We start from the raw sequence: 18,186 nt of genomic DNA, 5'->3' as shown, positions 1-18,186 counted from the left end.
TGGTTAAGATGCAGAATCCCAGAAAGCTGAAAGTCGCCCACTCATGAAGCTCAGTGTGTCCTATCCTGTGGCCGACTACTTAAAATGCACCATGCATGTGTGGATTTCTTCTAAGGATAACAGCAGCCCTAATGTACAATCTAAGAAGATTGTTCTGTAAGCTGTAAAAGATCATATCTGATTGAAAAGAGATGAAACCGTTTCAGACAGAGCTTAACACGAGCCCAGCGACCGGTGCAAGAGGGTGCGAGACCAGGGGCCGGGTTCTTCTCTTATCTTTGTGGCCAAAGCTCTTTGGCAAAGCACCCCTCCTGGCATTTAAAACACATGTCTGCGATAACATCATCGCTTCTTTTCTCCCCTCCCTCTGGCCTCCAGAGAGAATCTCTGAGCATCTCTAAATGTCACGTTAAGTGCTTCTCTTGTCCCGCGCTGACACAAAAACGAGGTGTTCTCTGAATACAAAGGAGGGCTGCCGCTGGATGGCTGCCATAGCTCAAGCAGAGCGACAGTTATCTCGCTCTTCCCTTTCCGGCTCTCTCCCTCATTTGTTCAAACTGTCAGAAGTAACATTTAGTCGCTAATAGGGCTACCAAGCGGACGACAAAGACTTTCACTTGAGTCTGAGCTGCTCTCAAGTCAATATCACTCAGAAGTGTGCAGCACCAAGAACAGAAGCTGCTGTTTAATTGCTCTTAAACTTAATACTAATTAGATCCTGCAGGTAAGAAATCAGAGGAGCAGGCGTGTTGAAGCAATGACTTCTTTTAACAACTAACGTCAACAAAACAAATGCATGAAACTGTAACTGTGAGACGGAGATGACATCCCTTCCTCCTCCTCCGTCACTGTTAATAACAGCTTCTATTGCAAAATTCACACGGGAGCAAATCTGAGGACAAGGTGGGAAAGAAACACCTGAAAAAATCAGCAAATGAAAAGTCTGCCGGCTTTAGTCACAAGACGAAGCAGCGTAGAAATAATTAGCATCGTACCGCACTTATCGATGATACAGTTACCCTCCAAATTATCACATTTTGTTAGCATATACTGTTACAGTAAAGTTTGAGTCTAAGTCCAGAGGCGGCTTCATTATACAGTACTCCCTCCATATATCTTCGATCTCTGTTACCTGTGTTCCCTCTCAAAGATCTCCTGCTGCCGCTGCCGATTTGCCCTATAGAGCCCATGCCTTCCTGCTCAGTGGGAGGATGAGAAAAATATCTCGTCATTTGTCTGCTATATATAATTCTTTAGTGCCGGGGTCTTTTATGACCTGAGCAACATTCATAGGGGACAATGAAAGGAAATGGTGGGATGCTTCTCTCTCTCTCTCTCTCTCTCTCTCCCTCCCCACTGCGGCGCTCTTTCATCTCTCCTTCCCACAAGGCTGATTCACCACAGGTGACCCCTGTGGCTGCCTCGTTGAAAATAGACAACAAAGTCTCCGAGATGAAAACCGGTGGGCAGTTAGAGGCTAGATTGCTGCTCGTCTTCAAGTTGCTCGGGCGGTGGCGAGATCCCTCGATGAGCCGAGCCGAGCCGAGCCGTCGCTTCCATTTGTTTGGGTAGCCCTGCCTTGGGAGGACCAACACAGATCCCACTTATTTAACGTGGCTTTATTATGATAGGTGTATACTTACAATGTCACTCAAAGCAGCCATGCTCTGTGTTTTCTTGACCGTTGCTACAAAATTGTGGAAATTACGGCATTTACAGGGGTCGACTCACCTCTCGCCTCAAGTGGCCACTCAGGGAACTGCGTTTTTGTGCACTTTTGTGCAATAATAATCAGTTTATCATCACCTAAAACCTGGTACACTATCTTTATTTATTTGTTTGTTCAGATGCTGACAGATCCCTGCACTTTACGGCAGTTTTGTGTAATTCTAAAAGCCTCCTTTTTCGTGAGAGTGCTCCTCTCTGACGCACGCTGACAGGGAAGAAACACCAGAGTGGTACCAAAGGTCTCCTCCTATGATCCGATTATTCAAAAAAAGATGCTTATCTTATCTGAGGGTAGAGCTACAGTAAGTATAACTGCATGCAGAGTGGTCTGAATCCATCCGGCCCTCTGCAGGGGAAGATAAGAACCTCCTCCATGAATAAAAATGCTCGGGCATCCTCTCCTCTCTGTGTTCAATGTGTACTTGTTACAGCCACCATTATTTATAGTCCCACTAAGGCCCGCGATGGTGAGAGTGGGTCTCATGGGGGATTGGGAAGTGGAGCCACTGCTACCTATAGTAGGGAAGATATACCACCTCACCCCCGCTGAGAACTTGGTGCAGGAAATGAACTCATAAATCAAGCAGTAAATTGAGTGTAGGGCTGCGCTTACTCATCTCAAGAGGTCCGCTCCTCTTCCTCCACACACTCCTGCTCCTTTTTACTGCATGACTAATGCAACTTCTATGTGTCTCTCTCTCGCTCTGGTAAACTCTTATCAAAATGTGTGGATTTTTATTTTCACGTCAACATCATAACTCTAAACCTGGAGGAAGAAACATGGAGAAAACCTCCACAGAAAGATGAGCCTGAAAGCATCAGCGTCGTGTCCTACAGCTGAACTTCACCGCCTCATTGTGATGCCACTCTAGTGAGAGCTGCCTGTCTTTACCCGGACACAGCCGGCGAGGAGAGACTCCCCTGTTTGCCTCAGGCTAGCCTGACAGTCACAGGCCCTGTCCAGAGGAATTAAAATCTCTATTTATCAAGACTTGACTGAAGCTGTCTGGGGACTGGCCGGGGAAATGGCACACAGTCAGACTCTTCCAGCAGTGGGACTCTGTCGGAGAGTTCAGCACGCTGGGACGTGCCTGTGCAGGTTGTTTCTTGACAGTGAGTGTAATGAAAAGCTCTTATCCCAACTTCACACTTTGTTTCACTTTAAAGTGCTGCGCCAGCGCCGGCACTGCCCTGAATGTGAATCAATCTTTAATTGTATGCTTAAAAGAAAACATCCAAAGAACAATCTAAGCCTGATTCTTAAATACACACGGTGTGTATCTGTGTGTGTGTGTGTGTCCACCCTGCTGGGCTCCTCGTCTTATTAAAGCAGGGACTGTGTCGCCTCCTGCAGCTGCTCTCCATCACGGCAGCAGTAGGCAGCATCTCCTTCGACAAGGAGGGAGGAATTGCCATCACTCCTCCACAACAACAAAGGTCCAACACCTGCACATGCTCACCTCAGATCTCTACTGACATCTGCTGGTGAGATGGTGCTAGGGCACCTGGCTTATTGTTGTAAAAGTGACAGAAATAAAAGAGATAAATATTTTTTTTTAAATCTAATATTTGTATTTTTTGATTTTTAAATAGCAGATCAACTCTATGTTCAATTAATTGATTAAAATTTTGATTTCTGTCTGTCTGATTTAAGGTGCATTATTTAATTCAGTCTCATGGGGGAGCCCTTGCACCTTGCCTTGCAGATCTACTGTGTATGGTTGTAAAGTTTTTTTAAAAAGTCTGCACTTGCACGCCAGCAGCCATGTTGATGCTTCTGTATGTATGTTGCGATGTTGACTTCATCTTCCTACGTGTGTTTAATATGTGTAACTTCCGCTGTGGTGGAGCAGCTACACACACCGTCAGCCCTGTTTATCAGACTCCCCGTTTCAAAGCTGCCCCCCCCACCCCCACCCCCATCTCACTCCTGCGTGCTGCGTCAGCCTGAACGGAAGAACGCCGGAAATGAGGACCTTAGCCTTCAAAATAAAGGTCCGGTTTTTTTTTGTTTTCTTGTAATTTAATCACGCTATGGCTTTAAAAACACGTGACTTCAATTTAGAAATTAATATTAATTTCAAATATCGTGTAGCGTTCATTTAAACACCCGTAAACCTTTAATTACACACACCTTCAATTCTACGCATGTGTTTTACTTTGAAGGTGACCGGAAGTGCTATGTTTACCACCGTTAGCTTCATGGCGGTCCTCTTCTTCTTCTTTTTTTTTTGAGCAGGGATTTAGGAATGTGGAGACCAGCAGCTACGTCACCCTGAAATCGCCTGGGGTTTCGAAGAAAAGAAAAAAGAAAACTTTTTAAAAAAAGGATTTATAAACCAACAACACAGCCCCTAACGTAAGTCAACATTGAGTTTTTTAATTCAACATTCAACAGTCACACTTGGTATGGATGTGTAAAGCAGCGTTTAAAGTGTTTTTGTGTGCCGTTGTCTCAAAATGTCCGTTAGCCGGGCTGCTAGAGATGTTTTAAGCTAGCCAGTTGGAAAAAAGTTCCGTTTTTTTTTTTTTAGTGATGGTGGAATCTTAAACGCGGTGTTTCTAAACTGTAAGTCAGGCAAGTTCAAGCCTGTGTGTCATTGTTTAGGTTGAGGTCAACCAAGGGGGTGAAAACACTCCTGCCTGCCCCGACATGAAGTGATTCACTCGGAAACGTGATCCAGACAGATTAGCGGACTTCGGTAAGTCAGGTAAGTTTTTTGTTTTGCTTTGTTTTGTTCTGAAGCACACTTGGGATACAGCTTGTCCCTCTCTCTCTCTTGGCCCTGTGGGGAGACATTTGCTTGATTGCCTGCAGTGTTTTGATAACATTTGTCTCCCCAGGGACGCTTGTGTGTGTGTGTGTCTCCATGGTAACGCGGCGGACGCCCAGCCCCTGCATTGTCGTTTTGAGCTTGCCTGCAAAGATTGAAGGGGGCGGAACCGGAGAGGAGAAACGACGGCTCTAGGGTTTCTTTCTCCGAGCAAAGGCTAAATCCGTCGAAGATGGTAAGGAGAGCTCTGCAGCGCCAGGACTGCAGCAGCATCATCCTCTTCCCGTACTGTGAATGCAGGACATCTGATGCTAATGTGAATTGATCAGTCGGATTTATCCTCTCACCGGTCTTTGTTTTAGCCATTTCAGGACGGAGTCTACTACCCGTACAGCAGTGACACCCAGGGGACCCACTCATCAGCAGGCATTTCCTCCCTCCTGAATTCTCCGCTCAGCCAGCCCTCAGTAAAAGGCCACCCCGCGCCCGGCATGACTCCGTCCAGCGGTGCCTCCACTATCTTCCCGTTCAGGTTCCGCCCGCGCAGGGAGAGCGTGGACTGGCGGCGGATTAATGCTGTGGACATAGACCTTGTGATTAGCCAGCTGGACGTGGACGCTCTCCAGGAGCACATCAGCATGGTGACCTTCTGCAGCTTGGATGGAGAACGATGCCAGCGCTGCCAGAGCCCCGTGGACCCGGCTCTGGTGAAGCTCTTGCAGCTGGCTCAGCTCACGGTGGAGTGGGTCCTGCACTGCCAGGAATTTCTCACCCTCAACCTGCGTACGTCGGAGGAGAAGCTGCTGGCTGCAGGCAGGGAGCGCGAGCAGCTGCTGGATCAGCAGAAGAAGCAGGAGGAGAAGGTGAAGGCACTGACTGCAGAGCTGAAGCAGCGCAAGAAGGTTATCCGCACCCAGCAGACCCTGCTCTCGCCACAGATCATCAGCAGCCAGGTACCTGCCGACAGGCTAATCGCTCACTCTCTGGGGGGGGTATCCGTAACCATTTGCATTTCACACATGTATGGCAAGCAGGCAGCTAGCTCCTCCACCCAACCCCCTTCTGTCCTCTCCTCTGGGCCCCACTCTGTCATTGTTCCTGAGATCTATTCACAGCTCCAGCTCTGTGCTGCGGTTTGGAGGGAAAAACGGAGCCTCACAGTATTTCTGTTGTAAAATCAGCTCCTGTGTTGTCGTGCAGTGATTAAAATAAGCTTAGATTTCTGCCTGAAAGAGGAGGATTTAGTGCAGCCCAGCAGATGGTGTCATGCTGTGACAATTAAGTTTTGTTTTTTTTTTAAACCACTTACAAAAAGGAGACGAGCAATAATTAGCACCGACTGTCTCCCACCTCCCCCCGCTGTCATGTCCTTGTTGGGTCTGGCTCTTCTGCCATCGGGTTATTTATAGTACAGACTCAAAAATCTCCCCGTGCTCTTTAAGTGTGCGGCTGCAGCTGACCTGGCCAAGCGGTTGCCAAGGCAACAGATATAGTGTGTCGAGACAGCGTGTGGTTGCTAGGTTTGCTGTCGAAGCTCAGCTAACAGAGCAGGTTCAATAATTGATAGAGTGGCCATGTGTTTGTTCCTGGAGGCCTTTCTTGTTCGTCTACATTTCTACAACATTAACACATGTTTTAATTCTTTCACTGTTTCCTCAGTAATCTACCCGCCTCTCTCTCTCTCTCCCCCTGTCATGTCGCTGACACTGAATCGTTCCCAGCATATGGTGCAACGAGATATCAGTAGCAGGAGGTTTAACATTGAATGAAGTCACAGGCGCAATGAGTGTCAGTGTTAAATGTGGCGTATGATGCGTGTGTGTGACACAGGCAGCGTCTATTCTGTTTGTTGGTAAGCTGCAGCGAGGTGATGCCTGCCGCAGGGAGCCATCAGCATCACTCACGCTATCTGTCTGCATGGAAACACACGAGGATGAACTCAGCGGATGGACACTGTTTCTGACAACCCAACACATTTTTAGTTCTGTGAGGATTTATATGAATGTTTGATGATAATGATCTCAGTTTGTGTTTTTTTTTTGTTTTACTGTTTTTCAGTGTCCACACTGTGAAAAGTGCTTCCTCAACTCCACCTTTCTCAAGACTCACATTCAGCGCCGGCATCCCGACGAGTATGACACCCGTACGTCAGTCAGTTATTAAGATTCAAAGAAGCACCAGCAGAAATATCAACGATGAAAACCAGTCAACTGTACTTTCCTTCTCATTTTCTGTCCTTCCAGAGCTGCGGTCTGACAGCGAGAATAGATCTCAGATTGATAGTCTCAAACTGGAGATCAGCAGTCTGAAGGAGCAGATAGCTCAACAGCAACAGGCCTTACAAGCCAAACTAGTTCAGGTAGAATCACAAAAGAAGAGCACATTCACAGTTATTAGGTTTTAATCTACACATTCAGTTTAATGTTTCTGTCTGTGCTTCCAGGAAAAGGAGCAGCAGTCCATGCACAAAGACCTGCAAAGAGAGCTGGACCGCTTCAAGGCTGAGGAGATGGCACGCATGGACAGAAAGATAGAGGACAGCAGGGACGGCATGCGCAGGGAGATGGAGTTTCTTTACAACCGGAATATTCAGGCTCTTAATGTATGTAATCTGGTTTTATCGTCCATTTATTTGATCTTTACGGTGCCCTCTGTTTACAAGAAATGCTCTAATTCACAGGAGGTAAACCAGAACCAGACAGCCAAGCATGAAAAGCCCGGCAGCCCTGTACACTCACAGCCGGAGAGAGATGTGGACATCTACAAGGAGCTGCAGTTACAAGCCATTCAGAAGCTGGAGCATCAAATGAAGAAGCAGGTCAGTGTGGGTGGGAGGTGCAGCTCTGAGAAGTGAGCTAAACTCCAACCTGACATCCTCAAAATGTTCTCTTCTAGGATAAAAAGTGGGAATCCAGATTGCAAGAAATTAAAGCTCACCACGAGGCCGAAAAGAACCAGGTCAGCTTTGTCCGTCTTTCAGGACATCTGTAAAGAGCAATGTTCAACAAGCTTACGTCGCAATGAACCTGTTAAAAAATTGATTCTCTTCCAGCTGCTGGACGAGCTGAGCCGGATGCAGTCGTCCGTGTCCCAGCACCAGGACCGCAGCCAGAGGCTGCAGCAGGAGATGGGGAGGAGGCTGCAGGAGAAGGAGCAGACCATCCAGGCTCAGAGGAAGCAGGTTAGCACTCACACTGTAATCACCATGTGTGTGATAATGTCGGGACAGGAAGTGAGGCGGAGGGTCAGGCCTTGTTCAGGATGTCCTGTATGGGCTTCTGTCAGCACGAGGCGATACTGTACGTTTGGCAGGAGCAACAGGAAGCTGCTAATGCTTTTCCTGAAGGAGGTCCATGTGTTTAGATAAGTGGCTGTTATATTTCATTTGATGTTACTGTTTTACAGATGAGGACGATCTCCTTAAATCCACCAACCAAAGTTGTGGAAGCACCAGGTACGGATTCCTTTACACTTCATCATCTCTCCTGCTACATCACACAAGCGTTTTTATCACTAACACTCCTTACTGTGTGTTTTTCAGTCATCGTCAGCACGCCAGCACCGGAGCCTAAGCAGAAGAGAGTTGTTCTCGGTAGGTAGAAGCTGGCTCTTATACATGTCCCACTATAAAAACATTGTCATTCCCAGAGAAGCCGAGCATGAGCGTCCTCCACATTCCTGTCCTCCCACTTCTGTAACGCCTCTTCTATCCGCCTGTTTGACCGTGCTGTCCGATTAGAGGAGCCAGTCTCCGCTCTTAAGCTGGATCCTATTCAGGAGCTGTCGGAGGAGGAGAAAGGTAAAACAGACGGAGCCGGTCGACTGCATGCTGCTGCATGGACGCATCGGTCTGTCATGAGGAAGCTTTCTGGAAAAGGCAGCTCACATTCCATCATTCTGATCATCATCATGTCCATCTATCATCTCATTGCCTTGTTTGTGGCAAATACACGTGTAGACGTTCGCAGCCACCGTCTGGACCTGTGGCACGGCGCTTGCTGTGAAAATTGGCCAAATGCATGCTGATCTTTTTGTCTTTTTTTCCCCCTCTTCTGCTGCTTGTGATGGGATCCAGGTTGTTTTACTAAAAGTTGACTATTTTTACAGACTCGAGCAGCATTTCTGAGAGGAGGCCAGCGAAGAGGAAGCCCGACCCCGCGCCAGAGAGGAAACAACGGGCGACCAACAGCGCCCTGAAACTGAACCCCGGCATCAAGGAAGACATGAGGCCAGCCCTGGAACAGGCCCTCATCCAAAAGCTGGAGAATCTGGGAGTCAAGCCCGTATGTCACACGCTGATAATGTACTGTTTACATATGAACAGTTTTTATTATTGATCCCTGTGCTTTTAATCTTAGGAGCAAAACAGCCTGAAGAACAAGGAGCTCACCTCCATCCTGACCAAGTTACAAATAGAGCGGGAGCACAACGCCGAGGCGGCGCCCGACTACTGGCACCATCGAGAGGAGATCGCCAGCACTGTCGAGGAGAGGATAGGCCGTCAGAGGCGAGGCAGTGATCCTGCTCTGGATTCACAGGCCAGATCCAGACTCCCCGTTCAAGGTGCTTTACAAGAATGAGTCATCGGAAAGCCCATGAGATTACCGACAGTTTGTAGAATAGCTTGTTTACAACTACATAAGCTGATTTAAGCTCTGCTGATGACTGATTATCCGTCTGTGTCTGAATAGTGTTGCAGATCCGACCTCGATCCAGCAGCCTGCCTTCCAGAGCCAGCCAGATGATGCCCGCACCTGTGGTCAAACAGCCGAAGACCCCCCAGCCAGCCCCAAGGACCAAGGCCACCACCCAACCCAAGACATCGACGCCCATCGCCGAGGCGGTTTCATGGATCACAAAGTACGGAAAATTCACTCTGCTTTAAATTTAAGGAAGGCAAAAATGATGAGCTGTGGTGTTTCTATGATTGTCAAGGACGCCTCCCTTCAGCTCAGATGAACAAGAATCTGAGAAGGAGGACTCCTACATGGAGGAAGAACAGCCTCTAAAACACCAGAGGGGCAATCCACAACAGCCCAGACCGAACCAGGCCGCCCCAATCCTAATAAGAGCGAGCAGGGCCAGCCCGATCCTGGAGCGGCAGGAGGCAGTCAGGCAGTCATCCACCTCCAGCCTCCAGCAGTCCCATGGAACAACAGCCGGTGTGACCAAGACTGCAGTCACAAAGATTGAGAGTGATGAAGAAGTGGATGATTGGTCAGAAGTCAGCGAGCTGGAGGAGATCGACCTCAGGCAGCTGCAGAGCTACGAAGACCAGAATGGAAACGTGGACAAGAGAAAAGGTTTGTGGCTTTCTGACTGTGAACATGAGTGATGGGTGAAAGTATCAACACACATCTGTTTCTGATAGACAACAAAAGTAATAACCTGGTCGGAACAATGGAGAAGCAGCTCCCAGACCGAGTGGTCAGGAAGCCAGCAGGGGGCGTGAGCATCTTACCGGACATGAAGGATGTGGTGCAGGAGCTGATGGTAAGAGGACGGCACATCAGTGAACGGCTTTGTTTGCACCGTTTCTGAGTTCATTCAGTCATCTGTGTGTATGTGGTGCTCTTAGTACTCAGATCTAGAGGTGGTGTCCTTCTTAGAGGACAGACAGGAAGTGTCTAAACCCACCTCTCTCCACGGCTCTGGACCGCTGAGGAGGAGCCTGGACTCATCCAGCACCAGTGTCTGGGGGACCTCCACTGGAAAGGCTCCCAGATCAGGTCAGCCACATGTCTGCAGTTTTAACGTTGATACTTAGAGCAGGAAGGCGAGAACCTTTCAGTGTATCTAAAGCAAATGTCGTGTGCTGCACCCCGCAGGTCTGACCGAAGCTGGGACAGGAAGCACCCTGAGGAGCAGCCTGTGCTCCATCAGTGACATCATTGACTCCGAGGGCAATAATAAGCACTACAGCTGATCAGGTGAAGTCGCACAGACACAGGAGCAGTTAACGCCAAATACTCACAGTAAAGGGAAACGGATGCAGACGGAAGCAATACCTGCATTAACGTTAGAAAATTCTAGGGGTAAGACGGTTCAGGAAAAAAACCTGAACCGTTCGGTACACGTGTTTCGGTTCGGGGCGCGTGTTCTGTTCGGTTCTGGACATGCGCATCAAGTAAAGCAGGGAGGCGTTTTTACCACAGCATGGAGACGAGTGTTGACAACTTGGTGTCTCTCTCGCTACATTTGGTGACTTTCCAAACCTTTTTTTAATCAAAAGCAACTAGTGACTCTCTCTGGTGACGTTTGGAGACCGACGTGAAATCATTCTGCAGTCAGGCTACTGTCCTCGACAAGCAGCGACCGTGAGCTCCTCCCCCGCCTCAACGCACTGGTAGAAAAAAAAACCTCAACAATGTGAGGCGAACCGAAAACCGTGACCTCAGAACCGTGATACGAACCGAACCGTGGACCCTAGTAAATCCAGTTTCGCCATATGCCTTGTGCCAATACTCTGCTGGCCTGTGTCAGTGCTGGGCAGTGTCTTTGTTTTGTTTTGTTTACTGATATGTAACCACCTCTCCACGTCCCAGTACTGTGCTTGTCTCAATCCAGTTTTTCTACATCAGATTTTATGACGCCTTCATGTGACAGAAAATGGAATGTGACTTTGTATAGGCAATATTTATACAAGCAATAAATGACTTCTTTGTGGAACTCAAATACACAATTTATTATTCGGTGTGAGAAAAACAGAAATATTAGATGAATGTGTACCACTGTTCAAGATTTATGTCTACAGTAATATAAAAGCAGCATATTTTTAGTTTAGGAGATGAACCGAACCATTTAAACCTGTTTAATATAAAAAATATTATGATAGTTTGATCTTGAGCGCCCTCTCGTGGCACCTCAGAGCAAGTACAGGACAACATATTGGCTTAAAATCACAAAATGAATATAAAAATAAAGAAAATAAAAATAGTTCTCTAGAGGGCTGACTTCATGCAACACACAGGGTGCCATCTGTCAGCTCCTCTTACATGATTCACATGACTGCTCAGTTAAATCAATAAGAAGCTCTACTGATGTCTTGTAAACAGTTTGTCACATTACACTAGTCCTAAGCTCTGAGGTAACCTTCCGCCTCAGACGTAGCTGTCCCTGCCGAAGGTGTGATTGGTCTTGTTCGTCGCTCTGGTCAGTCCGGTCGCCGCGGTCACCCTGGTCACTCCGGTCACTCCGGTCGCTCGGCTTTTCCTGCCTTCATAATACAGCGGCGGCGCCAGAGTCACTCTGGATGCCGAGGGGGGCAGCATGTAGGTCTGCCTGGTTCGGGCAGTGACATAAGTAGCCGGCCTCTGTGGCCTGTCAGGGGTGCTGGTGAGGTCGACAGAATGAAGTTCATTTTCTCGTTGTGTTACCGTTTGCTGGCTGGTGATACATGCAGAGAACTTGAATTTTAAAAAGTTACCTCGATGGGAGACCTTCTTTCCCAGAGAAGTAACTCAGCACTGAACCACCACCTAACAGAAGGATGGATCCTCCCCAGCCGACGAAAATAGCAGCTCCGATTTCAAATCTAAAGCACAAACACAGAGCTGTGTGCAGATGTTCTTTTGCTACATGTCTGTATCTGTAAGGAAAAGTCTTTACTCACTTCTGTGCCTTGAAATTTGGATTCAGGAAATCTGTTATGGTTTTGCTGGCCCACCAGGAATAAGTGACCATACCACAGAACCCTGCCGTAGATACCGCACATTGTAAACATTTGCATAGTGTAAAATACAAAACGCATACTTTGACATGTTTTTACCTGAGACCAGGTAGGTTAAACCACCAGCAAAGGTCACCCTGGAGTTGGCGATCTCTGAGCCGCCGATTTTAGTGCACTTCATCCCTATGAGTGTCAGGACGCCTCCAAAGAAGCCGGTGATGACGGCACAGACGGCCAGCGCTCTGCAGACATGAAGGAATGCTGCAAGAGAACAGGAGGTCCAACACACAAGACAGCTCAGGCATCATGTGATCGATCTGTGTCGCGTATACAGCTTTTATTAAGAGTGTGGTACCAGGCAGGCCCAGCATGGATGCGTAGTTCTTGCAGTCAGACACCCCCGTGCTGTCGGAGATGCAGTCCCTCCACAGGTTGGAGTAGTAGTTGGCGGTGGTCATCACCAGGCTCCCCACCTCGGAGAAAGTCCAGTACTCCGTCGGGAGGGTGGAACACACCAGCATCCAGCCGCACAGGCAGGACACGAAGCAGCCGATTTCCATGTACATCACCACCGTCCGGTACTTCATGGTGAGTCCTCAACCGAAAACCCAGAACAGTGAGGGTGTGTGACGGTGGGAAAGCAGAACTGAGCTCTCCCCTCAGGGGTGTGCAGCTGTCACACTCATCTTATCTCTTAGATACGTTTCGTCCACTAAGCAGCAGCAGTGAAGAGTGACATCAGGCGGGGTCATGTTACCTGGGAGTTATTCTTCCAACTCAGAGTAAAATCAACAAACGTGGGGGGTCCAGTCTGATAGCTGAGGGTGGCAGCAAGTAAACATATTGATTTATTTCCATTTTGTGTTTAAAGACTTCTTACCTTATGTTTAATGGACCTGCTTTGCTGTGTAAAAAGCTGCAGCCACTCTGTTTACATATCAACAGCACCCAATCATGTCTGAGACGCCTGCATGAGGGGGGAATGCGATGACTCACAGGGAAAACTAAACCAACAGCAGCGAGCGCTGCGGCATGATCTGAGAACCACCGGCCCACCAGATGGAAGCCAGATGCTGCTGCTTACATCCTGTCTTTACTTCCATCGCCTCCACCCACACGTGTGCACGCCATCCTAAAAAACCCGAGCCCCAGCCTCCCAGAGTCTACACAGTTCACCACAGTGAGTCCTCAAAGCAGGCTTTCCACAGGTCAGGCTGTTAGCACCACAGGTGTTAGCCACCTTGACGCCTTTATCTGCTCTCAAAGAGACCACACTAACTGGGCTGTTTATGATGTCTCTGCCCCCCTCTAGTGCTCCAGGGTGAGCATGCAGCCCACCAAAACCAAGACCAGAATGCAGAGCAGCAGGTCCAGGATCTGAGCCGGTCTCCTCAGTCTGGTAAAGAGACGTCTAAACCTCAGTGAGACTCTGTCCATAGAGCTTTATTTGTTGTCTAATGTCACAGAGAGGTGGACAGGGTGCAGTTTGAATGAAGGACTTCACACACAATTCAGTGGAACACAAAGATTTGTCAGTTTTTATTCATATTAACACAAAAACATTCAAATATAAGAGTTTTTGCTGAAAGGCATCCTGTTATTCCTCACAGCGCCTGACAGAGAGGACGCCGTCCGGCTGCCATCGCCCCTCATCTCTGATAAAGTTGATACACTGGACTCTGATAAGACGCCGGACTCTGACTGGGACCCTGACCTCGACCCTGCAGACCTGGGGGTCTGCCCAGTCTTCTCCGAGGCAGCTATGCGTCCGGATTTGGGGGAGATGGCAGACACAGCCGAGCGCTCCGAGCTCTCAGACCTGGACGACAGCTCGGAGACGGAGGACATCTTGGTCTTTGAGGTGATCTCGGACACCATGGAGGGAGCTGCGCTGGGCTTGTTCTGCTCAGGGACTGGCAGAGCTTGAACGCTGATTACCCTGAAACACACACACACACACACACAGCTCTTACTTTCATGAGCTATTTTAGCATTTTATTGAGGGGTGTGTCTGCACTTACTTCTTCTCTCCTCCACAGAGGGGCGTGCACACTGACCACAGATGGAAGAAGCCACCAGCCATGTGAAAGGCCGAGCCCACCCAGCCCAGGAACAGCGGGGTGCCGAGGTCGTACCTGTTAGAGATCAGTATTTAGCTTCATAAACAGCATTCTTGTTGGAACACAGAGTTAATCTAAAGACTTACCTGAGTCCGTCAAAGTCTGGGCTGAAGTATTCTATTGAAACATACTGAGCATAGACCACATACCCAGATGTGGACAGTGCACCTGGAGACAGAAAGATGTCTGATTGAAGTCATTAACTGGTAGAAAGCTGCATAAACTGTCCAGTTATTTACAACATTTACCGCTGATGATGTGGCACAGTCCACCCACATAGATTTTCTTGTACTTGGACCGGTCTTTCCCCCCGATGTAGGTGCACTCCATGCCCAGCAAACTGAGCACGAACCCCAGCATGCCCAGGGTAAGAGCCGCCATCAGCAGGCCTCGCACTATCTGGATGTACCCTGCAGAAGCACAGAGAGGGGTTTATAAGAAGTCAGAGTGGAGCGTAAATCCAGCTCAGCCTGCACCGACAGATCTGTGACCATACCCTCCACAGACCAGAGCACGGGGAAATCATAACAGTTGGTGACGGCAGTCGAGTCTGTAAAACAGGATCTCCACAGGCTGGACCAGTACCAGGCCACCTTTATGATGGCTGCGCCCCCCCTGCCACCGACGGAGGTGATCTTCCAGCCCTCCATGGCCATGGTGCAGGCCACGAATATCCAGCCCAGCACTGTCATCAAGAACCCCCATATCTGGACCACTCGGATCTTCATCTCAGCGCCGGGCTGTACGTGTATTCCTGTGCTTTTAATCCCAAACCTCTCATCCACACTCCAGTGATGTTCTCAGCGCTGTCTTCAGACGGTGGCCTGAACGCCTCCTAACGAGCCGCTCTTCCCTGAAGGGGGACAGGAGCAGTGGACGCCGGGTCTGTTTTCCTGGTATCTCTGCACATGAGGGTGAGAGACCGCAGCTCTTCAGGTTCCCATGAGCCACAATGTAGTCAAGTGCTCACCTAAGCACGCATCTCAAGTTACTGAAGACACCATGAACCTGTTGTCAGTGCTGTTTGCTGTGAGGTCACAGTGCATTTCTGACCTTTATGGTAATTATGTAATAACACTGCTGTGACCCTGAGCTGCTTGAAGCATCACTCCGGCCCTAAGCTGCTAGTTATTGGTCATTTCCCCAGGAGCTGGCTGTGCTGTGGGTCTCATAATTACAGTGCAAGGTCTTTGTGCTGTTCTAATTAGACTTAAAGCTGAGGTAATGAGAGTTCCAGGGAGTGATGAATGCTCGTGCCGGGATGAAAGAGCTCTCCTTTGTTCCTCCAGTGCGCTGGGATTAGGAAGTTATTGGTAGTGGTAGGGACATATTGGAAGGAGTGGTCTGCTGGGAAGTCTTAACATGATTGTTAAAGGGTGGCTAAACGTTAGCTCGAGAAAGCTGAAAAAGCAGTTTGAACTTTAAAATGATGAAAGCTTTAAATGTGTAAGAACGCTGCTCTCTGCTGGATGTTGGAGGAAGTGTGTGATTCATACTCATTAGCACACTAATGTACTGTAAACAAACCTGTGTGGTGTTAGCATACTGATGTTTGCTCTGATTTGCACGAGCTTTCTTTTTAAATATAACGCACCCGGCAGACATCGGACAGCACAATGCCGCCGTTCTGCTGCTCAGCTCCGGACACCTGACACTTGTTTAAGGATGCGAGGCAGCAGAGAGCACGGAATGACAGCTTCCTGCCAGCTGGTTCAAGTCTCCAGCGTCTGGGCCAAGAGGTTTTGCGTAACATAGCCTGGGGTTCCTATTGATAATAATTCTGAGGTGAAGATGGATGGCTGATAGGGAAGGGGAAACCTCCGGTTCAGATCTGCATAGCCATCTCTGTGGGGTCAGATGTGACCTGGTGACCTCTGGAGGTCAGAGCAGGAGAGCTAGAAAGACCTTTGTTCACTCCCTCAGTCAGCCCGAGAATTATTAACCTGGAATTACATAGAATTACATGCATAGAGTTGAGTTTTAGATTTTATTTACTTGTTCTTGTTGTGAAACAGAGCTCGAATCTGCGTGACAGGCAGGAAAAAGCAGCTCCTTGAAGGTGACCGGAGAGTCTGAGCGCCGCTCCGTGCCAAATCAAATTTCCTGCCCTCCAGCTTCTGTTTTATTTACGACTTATTGACAGAAGTGACCAAACAGTCGGCCATATTTAAAGGAGCCATCTGGGCACCTGGAGTCGAGTAAACAGGTAAACAGTCCCACAGAGTCTGGCCTCACACATAGGCATTTCTCCCAAACTGCTTTGTGGGCTCCCGTGCTTCTTTGTGCAGGTTGTTGGTCGTCTTGCTGTTTTTGTTGCGCGTGGTCCTGAAGGATGCAGCTCCACTGTAGGAGTACCCAGCTCTGCAAAGAGCAGGACAGCAAGTTTAGAGATTTTCATCCATTTCTGTGCAGTCATTTCTGCAGGTATCTGTACGGCCACCCTCTGTCAAGGTGACATTTGAACATAGAAAACATTCAGCCTTATAGATGATCAGTGTTAGCGTCCATGCTTGCCTGATACTGAAGCCCTCAGAGAGGGACAGACAGAAGACGAGACCTCCTAAGACGCACAGCACAGACCCAGCCCAGCCGATGAAGAGAGCGGCTCCCAGCTCGAACCTGCAAAGGAGAGAGAAAAAAACATATTCACCCCTGGACTCCACGTCACCTGCGTGTGCTTCTAATCTGCTCACTTCTGCGCGACAAAGAGGGGGTCGAAGAAGTCCGTTGTGATCCTGTGAGCGTATATGGAGCAGGCGGTCATGCAGCAGAGGCCTGTGGGTACACATGTATTATTAGTTTACTTTTTATTCTCTGATTCCTGAAAAACAGTCACAGAAATTCAGATTTTACCGCTGAGAATGAAGTGGAACCCCGACAGGACGGTCAGGCGAGCTTTGGTGGTGTCCGAGCCTCCGATTTTGGTGCACTTCATTCCCACCAGGGCCAGGATGGCACCGAAGAAACCCAGACACACAGAGGCGATCATCAGACCGCGGCACACCTGGATGTAGGCTTTAAAATTACAAAACAACAAACACAACAAATTAAAAACCTGCTTCAGAAACAGCAGCTGTGTCTCCCCCTTTCTCCCTCTCACACAGACTCACCATCCAGAGCCAGCATCGATGGGAAGTCCTTGCAGTTGGACACCCCGGTGGAGTCCGTCACGCATGTTTTCCACAGGTTGGACCAGAAGGTTGCCGTGGTGATCACCGTCCCGTCCACAGAGGACACCTTCCAGTAGTCTGTCGGCAGCGTGGACGACACCAGGATCCACCCGGAGACCGTCAGGAGGAAGGCGACGATCTCTGTTGCCATGTTGCCCATGTTGCCTCTGGCGTGTGTGTGTGTATGTGTGCGCATGGGGGTCTGAAGAGGTCTTTCAATCAGGACTGACAGGAGGGCTGGTCCAGGACAGGTACGTCAGCATCTTAAAGGGCTGTGTGTGTGTGTGTGTGTGGCTGTAGTAGGTTGGTAGGCGGTGAGGGGGGGGGGTACACTCATCACTCCACACAGTGTGCAGGGTCTGCAAGAGGATCTGCAGGACAAGGAAGTCTTTAATTGAAAGGATGTGACAGAGGGACTAAAGTCTGTCCCCCTTTGGGTCAAGAAGACTTTTATACTATACAGCAAGACCCTTTGTGTTTATGTTACAGCGTTAGAGCTCCATCAAGTGGCAGAAGATAAAAACACCCTCCCTCCTATATAATAATGTTCATTCTGAGTAGATTGGAGTCACAGTTTTTGATCTGCCAGCTCTTCTGAGTCTGATTTAAACATGTTTCTGTGTTTGTTTACTTCACTAATCTCCACGTAGTAAAACTGGATTTCTGCGTTGTCACGGTGACAATGTGTAACCTATAAAATCTGGTTTTACGAGCAAATTGTACTC

The 18,186-nt window shown here is 48.6% G+C and overlaps 4 protein-coding genes across 7 annotated transcripts; 1 reads left to right on the top strand and 3 right to left on the bottom strand.

Moving 5' to 3' along the window:
* Positions 1 to 3,964: 3,964 nt before the first annotated feature.
* Positions 3,965 to 10,662, top strand: dzip1 (DAZ interacting zinc finger protein 1). 4 transcript variants are annotated; one of them, XM_028400544.1, is made up of 20 exons: positions 3,965 to 4,087; positions 4,337 to 4,430; positions 4,573 to 4,737; positions 4,865 to 5,455; positions 6,558 to 6,645; positions 6,746 to 6,861; positions 6,946 to 7,104; positions 7,183 to 7,320; positions 7,398 to 7,460; positions 7,555 to 7,683; positions 7,908 to 7,956; positions 8,044 to 8,094; positions 8,242 to 8,301; positions 8,610 to 8,785; positions 8,861 to 9,065; positions 9,194 to 9,362; positions 9,438 to 9,805; positions 9,874 to 9,995; positions 10,081 to 10,231; positions 10,331 to 10,662. In XM_028400544.1, the coding sequence occupies exons 3-20, from the start codon at positions 4,735 to 4,737 to the stop codon at positions 10,426 to 10,428; spliced, it is 2,736 nt and encodes a 911-aa protein (XP_028256345.1). In that variant the 5' UTR covers positions 3,965 to 4,087; positions 4,337 to 4,430; positions 4,573 to 4,734; the 3' UTR covers positions 10,429 to 10,662. The 4 variants fall into 4 exon arrangements, with proteins under 4 accessions (XP_028256345.1, XP_028256346.1, XP_028256343.1 ...); XM_028400545.1 differs by having other exon boundaries at positions 4,337 to 4,439; positions 6,561 to 6,645; XM_028400542.1 differs by having other exon boundaries at positions 4,337 to 4,439.
* A 551-nt stretch (positions 10,663 to 11,213) lies between these two features.
* Positions 11,214 to 12,841, bottom strand: cldn10d (claudin 10d). Its single transcript, XM_028399409.1, has 5 exons — positions 12,527 to 12,841; positions 12,271 to 12,432; positions 12,115 to 12,196; positions 11,929 to 12,036; positions 11,214 to 11,834 (listed from the first exon to the last, which is right to left on the bottom strand). The coding sequence occupies exons 1-5, from the start codon at positions 12,756 to 12,758 to the stop codon at positions 11,603 to 11,605; spliced, it is 816 nt and encodes a 271-aa protein (XP_028255210.1). The 5' UTR covers positions 12,759 to 12,841; the 3' UTR covers positions 11,214 to 11,602.
* An 893-nt stretch (positions 12,842 to 13,734) lies between these two features.
* On the bottom strand, positions 13,735 to 15,088 carry cldn10e (claudin 10e). Its single transcript, XM_028399660.1, has 5 exons — positions 14,788 to 15,088; positions 14,540 to 14,701; positions 14,378 to 14,459; positions 14,193 to 14,306; positions 13,735 to 14,110 (listed from the first exon to the last, which is right to left on the bottom strand). Exons 1-5 carry the CDS (start codon positions 15,017 to 15,019, stop codon positions 13,735 to 13,737), a joined length of 966 nt encoding a protein of 321 aa, XP_028255461.1. The 5' UTR covers positions 15,020 to 15,088.
* Positions 15,089 to 16,522: 1,434 nt separating this feature from the next.
* LOC114431755 (claudin-10-like) lies at positions 16,523 to 17,621 on the bottom strand. The gene is made up of 5 exons (XM_028399368.1): positions 17,402 to 17,621; positions 17,145 to 17,306; positions 16,985 to 17,066; positions 16,806 to 16,910; positions 16,523 to 16,652 (listed from the first exon to the last, which is right to left on the bottom strand). The coding sequence occupies exons 1-5, from the start codon at positions 17,619 to 17,621 to the stop codon at positions 16,523 to 16,525; spliced, it is 699 nt and encodes a 232-aa protein (XP_028255169.1).
* Between the last annotated feature and the right edge of the window lie 565 nt (positions 17,622 to 18,186).

Source organism: Parambassis ranga, chromosome 2 (genome assembly GCF_900634625.1).
Source record: "Parambassis ranga chromosome 2, fParRan2.1, whole genome shotgun sequence".
In the NCBI taxonomy this organism is placed as follows: domain Eukaryota; kingdom Metazoa; phylum Chordata; class Actinopteri; family Ambassidae; genus Parambassis; species Parambassis ranga.
This window is presented reverse-complemented; position numbering and strand designations above follow the sequence as displayed.

Coding starts and splice junctions, on each gene's coding strand:
- cldn10e (XM_028399660.1), bottom strand. CDS start 15,019: ATGAAGATCCGAGTGGTCCAGATATGGGGGTTCTTGATGACAGTGCTG. Junction 14,702..14,787: donor CGTGCTCTGGTCTGTGGAGG/GTATGGTCACAG, acceptor GTGCTTCTGCAG/GGTACATCCAGATAGTGCGA. Junction 14,460..14,539: donor ACTGTGCCACATCATCAGCG/GTAAATGTTGTA, acceptor TTCTGTCTCCAG/GTGCACTGTCCACATCTGGG.
- LOC114431755 (XM_028399368.1), bottom strand. CDS start 17,621: ATGGGCAACATGGCAACAGAGATCGTCGCCTTCCTCCTGACGGTCTCC. Junction 17,307..17,401: donor ATCGATGCTGGCTCTGGATG/GTGAGTCTGTGT, acceptor GTAATTTTAAAG/CCTACATCCAGGTGTGCCGC. Junction 16,911..16,984: donor CCCCTCTTTGTCGCGCAGAA/GTGAGCAGATTA, acceptor TCTCCTTTGCAG/GTTCGAGCTGGGAGCCGCTC.
- dzip1 (XM_028400544.1), top strand. Junction 6,646..6,745: donor TCCCGACGAGTATGACACCC/GTACGTCAGTCA, acceptor CTGTCCTTCCAG/AGCTGCGGTCTGACAGCGAG. Junction 8,786..8,860: donor AGAATCTGGGAGTCAAGCCC/GTATGTCACACG, acceptor TTTTAATCTTAG/GAGCAAAACAGCCTGAAGAA.
- cldn10d (XM_028399409.1), bottom strand. CDS start 12,758: ATGAAGTACCGGACGGTGGTGATGTACATGGAAATCGGCTGCTTCGTG. Junction 12,433..12,526: donor ATCCATGCTGGGCCTGCCTG/GTACCACACTCT, acceptor GTTCTCTTGCAG/CATTCCTTCATGTCTGCAGA. Junction 12,037..12,114: donor CCAAATTTCAAGGCACAGAA/GTGAGTAAAGAC, acceptor TTTGTGCTTTAG/ATTTGAAATCGGAGCTGCTA.